At 39.8% G+C, this 12,311-nt stretch overlaps 1 protein-coding gene across 2 annotated transcripts; it reads right to left on the bottom strand.

The window, feature by feature from the left end:
- Positions 1-1,715: 1,715 nt before the first annotated feature.
- On the bottom strand, positions 1,716-9,104 carry nkain1 (sodium/potassium transporting ATPase interacting 1). Of its 2 annotated transcripts, none has more exons than XM_023285136.3 (8): positions 8,968-9,104; positions 8,303-8,668; positions 7,337-7,474; positions 7,141-7,221; positions 6,043-6,240; positions 5,752-5,812; positions 4,473-4,554; positions 1,716-3,612 (listed from the first exon to the last, which is right to left on the bottom strand). In XM_023285136.3, exons 2-8 carry the CDS (start codon positions 8,354-8,356, stop codon positions 3,603-3,605), a joined length of 624 nt encoding a protein of 207 aa, XP_023140904.1. In that variant the 5' UTR covers positions 8,357-8,668; positions 8,968-9,104; the 3' UTR covers positions 1,716-3,602. The 2 variants fall into 2 exon arrangements, with proteins under 2 accessions (XP_023140904.1, XP_023140903.1); XM_023285135.3 differs by having other exon boundaries at positions 8,863-9,082.
- Between the last annotated feature and the right edge of the window lie 3,207 nt (positions 9,105-12,311).

The following is a 12,311-nucleotide window of genomic DNA, read 5'->3' as shown; positions in this document are numbered from 1 at the left end:
TGCTGGACGCTCCGTTACACCTCCGGAATGTAAGTGGTCGGCGGGAACAGGGGGGAGAGAGTGTGGCCCACAAAACCAAAATACCCCAGCGGACCTTTGGGAATGTGCCAACGGCGACCCCGAGGCTGCAGACCGGGAGGAAGACTGTCCTGAACCGGTGTGTGTATGACGTAATGCGGATGCAGGAGATAATGGCTGCCCTTAAAGAAAATCTATGGTAACCATGTGGACAGTCCCTGGACTGATATATATATATACACAGACCAGTCATCCTGCGGTAAACAGACACAAATTTAGTAATCTATGAAGTATGCATATGAAGTCTTATATTATTTTTAGACATACAAGATAAATAAAACAAGATCAGTCTCTTTCTTTACATCTTAAACACATTTGCAGCGTCAAAATATTAAATTTGAAACCTGCAGGTGCCACTTGCAAAGTTGGAAGAAGGACAGAGATCTTGAGCTACAGTCGAAGTACTTATATCAGAATGAGTGTACAAATACACATGAATTTAAATGTGTACTAAAGTGAAATTACACAAAAGGTAACATCAAAATGTACTTAGAGTACGAGAAGTAAAATGCACATTATTCAGAATGGCTCATTTCAGATTAATAATATAGTTAATGACACATTATTGTGTTCATTACTTTATTGTTGAAGGTGGTAAAGCTGATTTAAGTACTTTATGGTTTACATGTTGGGTATAACTTGTGATATATCTATATTATATCTACATTATAATCTAGATAATCACACCCTATTTTATTTGATGATTATATATGATTTAATATTATGAGACTAAATCGCCAAGGTCTAAAAAATTATAAAGAACTGAAGTTATCCAATAATTAGTGGAAATGCTCAAGCAAAGTACAAGTAAGTCAAAACTGTTCCACTTGTAGAAGTGGAAGAAACACTGAGATCTTGTAAATAAATACCACAGTGTGGAATTACAGTTAAAAGCAAAATCTATTTTTTGCTTTCATAAAATTCCAAATATAATAGCATCAGAATGTATGTAAAGTAAGTAAAATTATTATTATGTAGAATGGCTCATCTCAGAATCTAGTATATAACCAGACTGTAATTATCAATTAATAATCAATTTAATGTTGAAGCTGATTTAACTACTTTAAATGGTTTATTTGCTGTTTATTTGTTTATTCCCCCCCCCCTTTTATCAGAAAATATGCCAAACCGTAATCTAACAACTTAAATTTTGATCAGTACTTTACTAGTAATTATTAATACATAACAACATTTTGGCAAAAGGTACTACAGGTACTTTTCTGTAATTATAAACAAAAAAACACTTCATTTCTATGTGATCTTTCTATGGATTCATCATGACATTATTTTCATCATCCCCACAGAATATCAATTTAACACTTTAAAATTAATGGAAGTAAAAGGTCACAGTAAGCTCACTCTTTACCACTGCAGTGATAAAAGAACTCCCTTCATGAATATTGTACTGTTATGTTTGTAATTTTTTACTGTCTTTTTGTGGCATTTATCACATTGTTTGACAAACTAATCCTCACTGTAGAATATCAGCTCACTAGAGTGCATTATTTATATAATCCTCTAAACTAATCTGGCAAAAATTCTGTACTTCATAATCCCAATACTAATATATAATCAAGGAATGAAAGCATTCAATTTAATAAACCTTCGGACACTCTAGGTGACAGATGACAACAGAATTTAATGTAGAAAGTGTATTTTTATTATTTCAAACTTCATCTTACACCCAATAAGGTCTTCATCATACCTGTCTCCCTCCTTCCCTCTTCATGTCTCCAGTTACATCTACAAAAACTCAGAGCGTTTCACTATGTACGCACTTTATCCTCCTTTATCTCTATGCTCTGAGCAGCGAATGAGCGTCAGGGCCTATGTCGTTAGTGAGATGATAATGGAGAATATTAGCTGCAGATGGGTTAAAAAGTAGTGTGAGGATACGCAAAAAGAGAGAACAAGAGAAACAGGTACAAAGTAAAACTTTGCTGTGTAACCCACTCCCCGACTCCCACCCACCCACTAATGCAACCCCCTTTTATTCTAAATGGAACCAACAAAACAATCATTGGCTGGTTATTTACATGCACAGTATCCCCACTGCTCCCACCCACCCCCACAGACATACTAATGCCTGATCCCAAAGCCATCTGCAACCCTAATCAACAGTGGCACATGTACAACAGGTTAAATTTATTTACCTGAAAACAAAACAACCTGGATATTTGACTTGATTTTCTGACGGATAAGGCTGGTGATATTCTGTTTTTTTTTTTTTTTTTAATTTAACTGTGATCAAATCTTATGTAAAAAACAAAACCAATCAGGAATTGATCCCTCTAAGAAATACCGTCTCCAGAGCTGAAGCCTGATATAGCTTTTTCCTCTATGCAATACCGCTCTATTTTTGTCCAAAGCTATTAAAAACCCATCAGTCAGCCGGACCGTTGCACTGGATGACACTCCTTTGTTACAAGAAACTTGGACACTGTAGTTTATTCTGAATGAATCACACACACCGGCCCGCTTCTCAACAGAGCAGCGTATCCGCAGCTGAAAATAGTCCCAGTAAATTTACAATCACTACACCTGTTTGAGTGACCTTTGCTAAAAACCACAGTGTCCAGCTGCTGCAGGAAATAATTTGTTCCTTTTAAAAAAAAAAAATAAAGTAGAAAAAATGGGCTTGAGTGCCACAGACAAGCTGCTGGGAAGCACTGAGACGGGATAACACATTGACTGTTTTGGTCTTTTCATGGGATTTTTTTACAGTAATAAACATATAAAATATCACCAGCCTTGTCCTTGCCCTTTCTACTCCACCAGCCCTGGTTTATTACCTCCACAGGCCCAGGCTGTGAGGTGAAAAGCTTAAATGTCAACAGTGGGTTTTAATAGCCAGGCAGGAAGGAGAGATGGCTTTGGGAACGGGAATCATAAGACTGCTCTAGTTTGACATCAACACATTCTAAAACGACAACAGGTACGAGCTGTGCCTCTTTTTATTATGTGACCCCACCCACATCCCCACGCACACACACACGCACGCACGCACGCACGCACACACACACACACACACACACACACACACAGGAGCACCCACCCCAAAAAAAAATAAAAAATTCACAGGGGCACCAAGTGGTAAGAGTCCAGGGTGCAACCACGAAGCACCAGCTAGTCCTGTGGAGTTACACAAGTACACGCACAAACACACACACGAGTGGGAGTGTGAAGAGCTGGCAGTTTAGTGAACTGTGTCTTCGGTGATTTGACAGACGTGTCCCAGCTCTTGTTCTCTGCATCTCCTCTGCCCTCCACCACGTCTCCTTCATCTCACCGCACCATCTGGCATGCTGGTTTCTTCCCTGAGCTCTGTACATTCTATTCAGGGCTGTATTTGTCAGACACAATCACACATGCACACACGCACATACACCTGTCCTTCTGGGTGGGGTTATGTCCATTCCTCAGGTAAACTGTGACACAGAGAGTGAGTGTAATCAAGGGCGACCGCCGCTTTCCATCCACAGTGACACCATCAGGGGTTGGCCTGAAGGGGGCGCTAGCAACGGTTAACCAGCCCTGGGATGCAGAGAGGAGGACATCAGCGAGGTTTACAGCCAGGCATTCATGATACAGTATACTGCACTTTGATATGATTACATAAAAGGGGCACTCCATCCATTTTACACATGACGCTGAGTTAATCGTCATTGATCAACAGTTTCATAACATCTTTATGTGACTGTGTATGAAGCTTTGTAAAGTCTTGGGTAAACATTTTACAGCTGCAATGATCAATCAATCAGTTGATGACTACTAAACTTATTCCTAAATATTTTGATTCTGGCAATCAATGAATCAGTTTAAGTATATTTATGGGTATAGGAAAGCCAAAATTCAGTGATTCCAGCTTCTCAAATTTGAATATTTTCCAGTTTCTTAACTCCTTTATAACAGGAAACTGAATATTTTTGGGTTGTGGACAAAAAGAGACATCTGAGGACGTTATTTTGGGCTTTGGAAAACCATGACTGACATTTTTCATCATTTTCTTACATTTAACCAATTAATGAAGAATACAATCAACACATTTATCTGCACTGAAAATGATCATTAGTTACAAACAGAAAAACTTTTTAAACAGAAAAACTGTTATAAAATGGGAGATTTGGAGTTTTAAAGACAAGACAAAGATGCTGTTAAGTTGTATTTTATGCAATATAGGGTCCAGTGTTTGCCATACAGCAGCTAGTCAGGAAATTTTGACCTCTGCTACTTTGAAATTTAAAATTATTTTTTAAAAATCTGTCTCTTTTGAGTCGCCCGACTTTATAAAATTGCAGTACCAAATTGTTGGAGTGCCCTTTGAAAGACAAACAGATCAAAAATAAAGACATTAAAATTGAATTAATTTGGAGGATGTTTTATTTATAACTCACGTGTAAAGAGGCTGCAGTTGCAGATGAGAGGACTTCTGAGGAGGCTGGTAGCCATAAGAGTCGAACCCACCGATGAAGTCAACTTCAGAGAGAGAGAAAGAACAGAGATGACATCATTCCAAGTGTTGTCTTTCGAAATCAGATTGTATTTTAATACCTGAAGGCATCAGATTGTATCATCTAATATATTCAGTGTACCTTCATAATACCGCAAACCTACTGTGACATCAGTATCTGCAGAGATGCATTTCCAATCTATCCCCCCGATACATCATCTCTGTCATTGCCTCCGTATCACTGATGCATTGTTCTAATCTTTTTCAATCGATTCAGGGAACAAATGTACAAGAAGCCAGTTGATATAGAAAACGGTCCCAGATTGTCTACATTGTTACACTGTTTTCTCCAGAGGCAAGATATTTTCCTGAGATGTTGAATTATTACATTATATTTTAAGATGAAATATGAGCACAGTGAAAATATCCCCAGGATTTGCTAAATTTACAACACGTTACACATGTTTTGCAATAAAGTCGTGCAAGACAGATTAAGAAAACTAAGTCAAAGCATTGGCTGTCACTAGCTCATTGCACAGATACTGGTATGTGGTATATACTGTATGTCAGCTGATAAGGAGCAAGAAAAGCAAGTTTTTCCATTGAAATGCGCTAACAATTATTTTTTTTTGCACTGTATAATGTCTCACTTTGTACATATGTTGATCAAAATTACAAATTTAAGGCCTTAAAAAATCAATATTGGTTAGACTATAACATAAATGCATCCTAAACAACTAGTAATAACAAGTCATGGTATTGTTACTTTAACACATGCATGTGATTATGACAGCCTGTTTTTAAGACATCACAGACACAGCATGGCCTCCTTATACATCAAGCTTCTTGTTACAGAACCTAATTTCTTCTATTGACTGCAAGTAAAACACAGGTGGGAAAAATCATTCAGACACACAGATGGCACACCCAAGTCGACAGACAAGTACTAGCCAGCAGACAGACGGACAATCTCATGGCGGGAATTTCGTCTCTAATACTCCCCGCAGATGGAGAGCTCAGATCACCCAGAGGGAATCCTCTGCAGAGATAACGCTAGGCATGACTCATGCAGGAGGAAACGAGGCGATAGCATCACTGACAGTCAGAGCCACGGATCTCTAATACAAAAGCACTTTCGGCAGCATGACAAGTAAACCTAATCAGCTAAACAAGGCGTTAGAAGACGATCAACAAGCTTTTAGGGAGAAGACGAAAGCACTCACAGCTGTCCTCGTCGTCCTGGAAGACTTTGCTTACGTAGCAGGCATATACGAAGCCAAAGAGCTGTCGGGGAGAAGAGATGGTCAGATATAAGATGATTGTTGTTGTATAAGCTGAGTCACTGCTGACTTAAGAGTATCTGTCCGAAATTTCACAGAAAATGTTTTAGAGCAATGTGGAGGGTCAGCACAATAATGTGTCTTATACAGCGTTTGTAAAATTTCAGTACTGTGCTGGTGTGCAAAATCAAAAATCAATGCAACAGAAAGTTACTTGAGTGTTAAGATACGTACAGCCAAAAGGACCTGAATGGCTGAACTCAACACCTCGATGTACTGGTAGTCAAGCAGACACCCAGATACGGTGATGACATGGTGGTCATCAGGGGCCATGTGGGAGTCCAGCACTGGCGTTACCAGGCAACCAGGACCGTGCTCCATCCACCACGAACGATGAAGGGATGTGTTGAAAGTCATGAGAAAGTCTCTGTCCTGATAACACACCGACACACACATACATATTCATGAATGTACGAATAATGATTATTCTCATTAAGTGCACCTCCAGCCTATTACAACATTTCAGAACATAGTGACAATCCCTGGACACCAAAGTGGAATCAGTCCTCAGATTGGAAAAACTGTAACCAGAGAACACTTAGTATTAGGAGTTGACCAATGTGTTTATTTTTTTTTTCCAGGGTTGATATTGATACAGATCATTAGTAATCAAGGTAAACAATATTTGGAACTAATACACATCTGCAGTGAAAATGAAAAGCAATCAACTTTACCACAAAACTTTTTTCAAAATGTCTTTGTTCAGTTGTGCTTTGGGCATGTTTAAGAGTTATCACTCAGTATTGATCAGTTGTTACCCACGACATGCAACCAGTCACATAAGGACTGCCTCCTCCAGTGACAGTGGAGGATGCATTAGACCCAAAATAGCACATTTCTGAATTCATTCATCATGAATTGGTCAAAAAAACAAACAAAATACTGATAATCAGAAAAATCTGAATATTGGATACCAGCAGTCCTTAAATAAGGACCTGCTGGGTAAATTTTGGGGATCAGATTACAGAAAAGACATACATATTTAGGTCTCTAAAATATGCTAAAATAAAACAAGAAGTAATGCCACAAAGCGTTCACTCTTACAATAACCTGGCACCAGCCTGTTATAAAAAATCTAAGTCTAATATATGCAGGCTGTGATGAGGAGTTGCAAATAAACACAGCTTTGGTTCAAGACAAACCATAAAGGTGCAGAAGTCATTTGGAAGTTTAATTGATTGTTAAATGACTGACAAATCTATGAATTGACTTATTGTTTCAGTACTAAAGAAGAGCAAAACTGTTGTTTGTCGCACAAATACTACAACTTACTTGAGACAGGTTTCCAACCTCCAGGTAGAAACAGATGATGAAGGAGTTCCAACCCACCCAGAGAACCAGCCAAACTGCATACTGGCAAACAGAAACAGGGGTCAGTATTTGTGTGAAAGTAACTACACACATGGTTAAGTAAAGCCATTAGTAAACAGGAACTGTGACCACAGTGGGATGCGATGGATATACTCACAAAGATGAGGTATCTGAAGCGAAACTGCACGGTGCCGAACATGCCCAGGATGACAGCCATGATGTGCAGGAAGTTGGCCAGAATAGGGGCCCACTGGTAGCCCAGAAAATCAAACACCTGCCTCTGGAGGGCCGCCACCTGGGGGGCAGGGGGAAGGGGAGGGGTCAGATACACACACACACATTTGCACATTAGAAAACCAGCACGCGTAAGTGAGCACATATGCAAATGAAACACAACACACACAAGTAATCAAGGTTTCACACACACCAGATACACACGCACACACACAGACAGTGACAAGGACACACATACACAGGTCTGCCGCAGTTGTTTCCATGGTAACTGCCTGGAGCACCAGCCAGTCCAGTGACTGTAAAAAGAGGAGCACCCCCAAAAAGCTCCGCCAAATGAATGAGAATCTACGGGCCAAATCCCCCTGCTGCACAACAACTCATCAGCCTGGCAAACAATGGCTTCGACAACTAGCCCACTCACACTGCTGCTGTTTCTACCTGCATCACAATCACTGCAGGAACAGATGATGCCGACTCTTATTACACACTTATTACATTTTACAGGGGTAGTCTCAAGCTATCTGAGAGCACAAAGAACATCTAACTTTAACTCCAGAATGGAGACCAGATGGTGAACAGGGCCTCCTTGTCCTGTGTGTGTTCTTAACATTCACATGGTTTTGCCTGAATAAAACTATCACCCTTCTCTTTACAAACATAGACCATCCTGACACCAAAGCACCCCCTGCCCTGTTCCCCCTGCTTCAAAGACACACACCCTCCCTGTAATGTGACATGGACCCCAGCAGCTGCAGCTCAGAGCTGCTGTTTTTAGAGTGACTGTACAGAGAGGCTGGACAAAAATGTCTGATTACAAAGTGTAGTGTGCTCTAATTATGTCTTCTTGGTGAGTAGAGTGGTGCTCACACACACAAACATGCACACTTACCAACTGCAATGAACATATCACCAGCAGCGTGCATCTTCCGTCGCACTTCCCCATTTTGGAGGGCTCAGGACGCGGCTTGGAGCCGCGGAGGCTCCGGGGGAAGGATGGATCCCCGGTTAGATCCAGACTGCCTGGTTGCCTCAGCTCACACCATTCCCGGCTGAATAGACTTGCCCAAGGCCGCCGCCTCCTCCAGCGACGCTGGTCTGGCGCTGGTGCTCACAGCCACTGACCCATCTTGGCCCCTGCTTTAGTCGGTAAATACGGGCGGTTTTCAGGAAGGAGAGAGGTGAGGAAGAGGAGGAGGGGGTCCACTTCACGCCGGCCTGCTGCGGTCCGACCACCGCCGAATCACCTCGGCCACACCTTCCGAAGAGGGGACACACAAAGACACAAAGAGAGACGGAAAGCTGTCATAACGTGCCCCGGGCTACACACACAAATGAGCATCATATGATACCGGATCACACGGGGGCGGCGGGGAGGAGGGGACCGACCCCGCAGTGCTGCTAACGTTCGGCTACATGCGATCGGACACAAAGCAGCCCGTTGTGACTCACGGTTTTCTCGGAGCGGGAGAGTCCTCGTTCCCCCCTCAGCCGCCGCCGTCTGGATCCCGTCCTCCTCGAGGAAGACGAGTCAAGTCAACGGGCGGTTCTGCTCACCGGTACCGGGGTTCTGGGCTCCTTCGCTCCGTTTCGCACTGTCTTTTGTCAACAATCGGTGCCGGGGCGAGCGCAGGAGGAGCCGGGGGTGGGGGGTGGGGGGGGAGGAGGAGGAGGAGGAGGGGGGCTCTCAGTCACCGCGCGACCCCTTAAGGAGGAGCTGCATGGATTCTGCAGATGCGCGTGCGAGAGTGCGCGCGACGGAGCGGCAGCAGCACCGCGAGGCTCTCGAGAGAGGATCACAAAAGAAAACGGGGTCTCGCGCAGGGTGAGGAGATCCAGACAGGCTGAGGGGGAGAGCAGCCGGAGTGTGACCGCCTCACCGCACCGGCAGAGCGGACTCACAGAGGAGCCTCCGCCGGCCCTGCGGTGCCGCTCGGCTCCTCAGCCTGCGGTTATGGAGAGCGGAAATAAACACAATTAACAGCCTTGTTTAATCTCAGCTACCACGAGCCCGTCCAACAAAGCGAACTTCATGTCAGTTCACAAAACTATCCGAGATTAAAAGACAGATAAAGACCGTACGGGCTATCACACGCCCTTATGACAATCACTGCAAGACTCTTCATTATATGGTTGGTTAGAATTACTGCTATCTGTCCCACCATCACTTCACTCTCAGATAATAAAACAGATCAAGCAGTTTGCCTAAAGCACATTCACCTGCTGGACTTACGTTTTTCAATACATAAACTGTTGTTCTAGTCCATGTTGTTGGTTAGTAGGTTCTTTTGTCAGTTTTAACTGCTGTGTTCATGAATTATGTAAACTATGTTTGAAAAGTGCCAAACCTAAGTTTTCGTTGCTATCTATTATAAAAAAAAAACTCAAAAATATTCCGTTTTAAAAGACCAACCAACTATCCGCAGCTGAAATTAGTCCCAACAAATGTGCTATTTATTGCTGCTGGAGTGACCTTTGTTAAAAACTAAAGTGTCTAGCTAATGTGGGAAACTCATTAACCTTTCAAAAAGAAAGGAAAAAAGCAGAATAAATAGCTTTGAGGCTGAGAAACTATTGTAAAGTATTGAGACAGAATATACATGCTGATGGTTTTAGCTGAATTCATTCAATTTCAATTTTTCAATTTTTATCTTTATTGTCTCCTGAGGGAAATTTGCTTTGCAGGTGGGTAAAACAAACACAAAACATAGCAACACAACTCCAAACACAATCACTATTCGTGGCATTTTATTCAAAGTAATAAGATTTCAATTTATTCATAGAGAACTTTTTTTGTGTTTTTTGGTCACCTTTAACTTGTTTACTAATTCCTTATGTAAAGCACTTTCAGCTGCATTTGTTTGACAGTTGCTAAAGTTAAATCTAATTTGCTTTCTATAGTGCAAAACTCTAAAATATTCTTTAAATAAATTAATTAAATTAATTAAAAAAACAAGAATAAATAGCCTTGGGGCTGAGAAGCTGTTGGAAAACACTGAGAGACAGAATACACTTTGGCAGTTTTGGCCTTATTAGTGGCATTTTATTGAAAATAATACAGATGTAAAGTATTAACAATCTCATTTTTTTAGATTTATTTACTACTTTGAGCTGACTGCGTTTGAATCGTGCTTTCTACAGTGCATAGCTCAAAATTATATATAATGGACTAACGGACCGCTCATGAAAGCGCCACATCCGCCGCTAAAAATAGTCCCAACAAATGCTCCATTTACTGCTGCTAGTGTGACCTTTGCTAAAAACTACAGTGCCCAGCTGTCATGGGAAATTATTTAGCCTTTTTCAAAAATAAAGCTGCAGAAATAGCCTTGGGGCCGAGTGCTGCAGAGAAGCTGGTGGAAAACACTGAGAGACAGAGTACACATTGATGGTTTTGGCCTTAATCATGGGATTATATTTGGCTCATAAAAATATACACTTACCAGCCTCATACTTTAAGAATGTCACCATTCCCACTTAACCACCTGTTTTATTACCCCACTGGTGGTTCAGTTTTGTGTCAAAGTGTTTAATTTACTTGTGTTTGAAATGTGCTAAACTAACTTTGCATACTAAAGAGCAAAACTAAAAAAAAAAAAAAAAAAAAAAAAACAGAAAAAGAACAGATGAAATTATTTAAAATCAAAGGCCCACTTATGCAATAAATCCAGGTTTATTATGTAATCAGACTGAAGAAAAAAAACTGGAACAGCTGTAACTTAAAAAATGCTAATTAGTCTGACCTAATTCACACACAACTACAGAGAAAATAAACCACACACTGAAAAACATGAAGCCCAAGATATAAATAAAACTGCATTTTTTAAAGAAATAAATGCAGGGTGTTAATATAATGAGTCACTTTCACATTTTTGCTGGTAGATTTAAAAAAAAAAAAACTATACACAGTTAAACAGTCGAGCATTATAAGATATGCAAAGTGTAGCGTCTCTTGGGAGCTGTAGAAAGTTTATTAGAAAACTGCAACCAATTAGAAAAGCTACAGGGAAGCATAAATGGCCAGAGGCAGTTTATAGTGTGTTGGAATTACACATTTAATTCCCCCATTTACAGATCCTTTGAGAATTAGGACAGAAATTTACAGATCTGCACCAACATCCTGAACATACTGGCAGAAATGTGATAGTCTTGTCCTATTTCACATTTAGCCTCCAATAAAAGCTCAACTTCTTGTGTTAACCTCTAAAAAACAAACTCTCCACGTGTAGCTGGATTCAGTAGATTATAACTCTCAAAGTTAAAGCCAGTCAAAAATGTAGTTGCATCAGAGGTACAGTGTTTTTTGTTTGTTTTAGTCTGTAAGGCCCAAATATTTTTTAAAAAATAGCAAAAAAATTAAAAACTAAACAAAAAATGATCCATATATATATATATATATATATATATATATATATATATATATATATATATATATATATATATATATATATATATATATATATATATATATATATATATATATATATATATATATATATATATCCAAAATGAGAAAAAATTAATTAAAAAAATATAAAAAAATGAACTAAAAAATATAAATAATATATAAACCCAAATACAGAAGAAAATGAGCAAAAAATAAAGAAAAAATGATACACACATATATATATAAAACTAAAAAATATAAATAATATGTATGAATATATATATATATATATATATATATATATATATATGTATAGAGAGAGAGAGAGAGAGAGAGAGAGACAGAATAGTATTTAAAAAAATAAAAACTGATGTATTTCTGTAACAGTGGGTTTTACAGGGTTAAATAGTAGTGGGTGAAAGATATAACCTGATTTTCATGGTGTGTCTGTTCGTTAGTTTCATGAATAAAACCAGCAGCAGGTCAAGTAAAAACTTGGCTGAAATGCGGCAAA

Source organism: Amphiprion ocellaris, chromosome 15, assembly GCF_022539595.1.
Source record: "Amphiprion ocellaris isolate individual 3 ecotype Okinawa chromosome 15, ASM2253959v1, whole genome shotgun sequence".
NCBI lineage: Eukaryota > Metazoa > Chordata > Actinopteri > Pomacentridae > Amphiprion > Amphiprion ocellaris.
This window is presented reverse-complemented; position numbering and strand designations above follow the sequence as displayed.

What these genes read in the sequence shown, in the direction of transcription:
- nkain1 (XM_023285136.3), bottom strand. Translation starts at nt 8,356, where the DNA reads ATGGGGAAGTGCGACGGAAGATGCACGCTGCTGGTGATATGTTCATTG. An exon ending in TGATATGTTCATTGCAGTTG is followed by an intron (nt 7,475 to 8,302) that starts GTAAGTGTGCAT and finishes CCTGCCCCCCAG; the next exon opens with GTGGCGGCCCTCCAGAGGCA. An exon ending in CCAGGACGACGAGGACAGCT is followed by an intron (nt 4,555 to 5,751) that starts GTGAGTGCTTTC and finishes CTCTCTCTGAAG; the next exon opens with TTGACTTCATCGGTGGGTTC.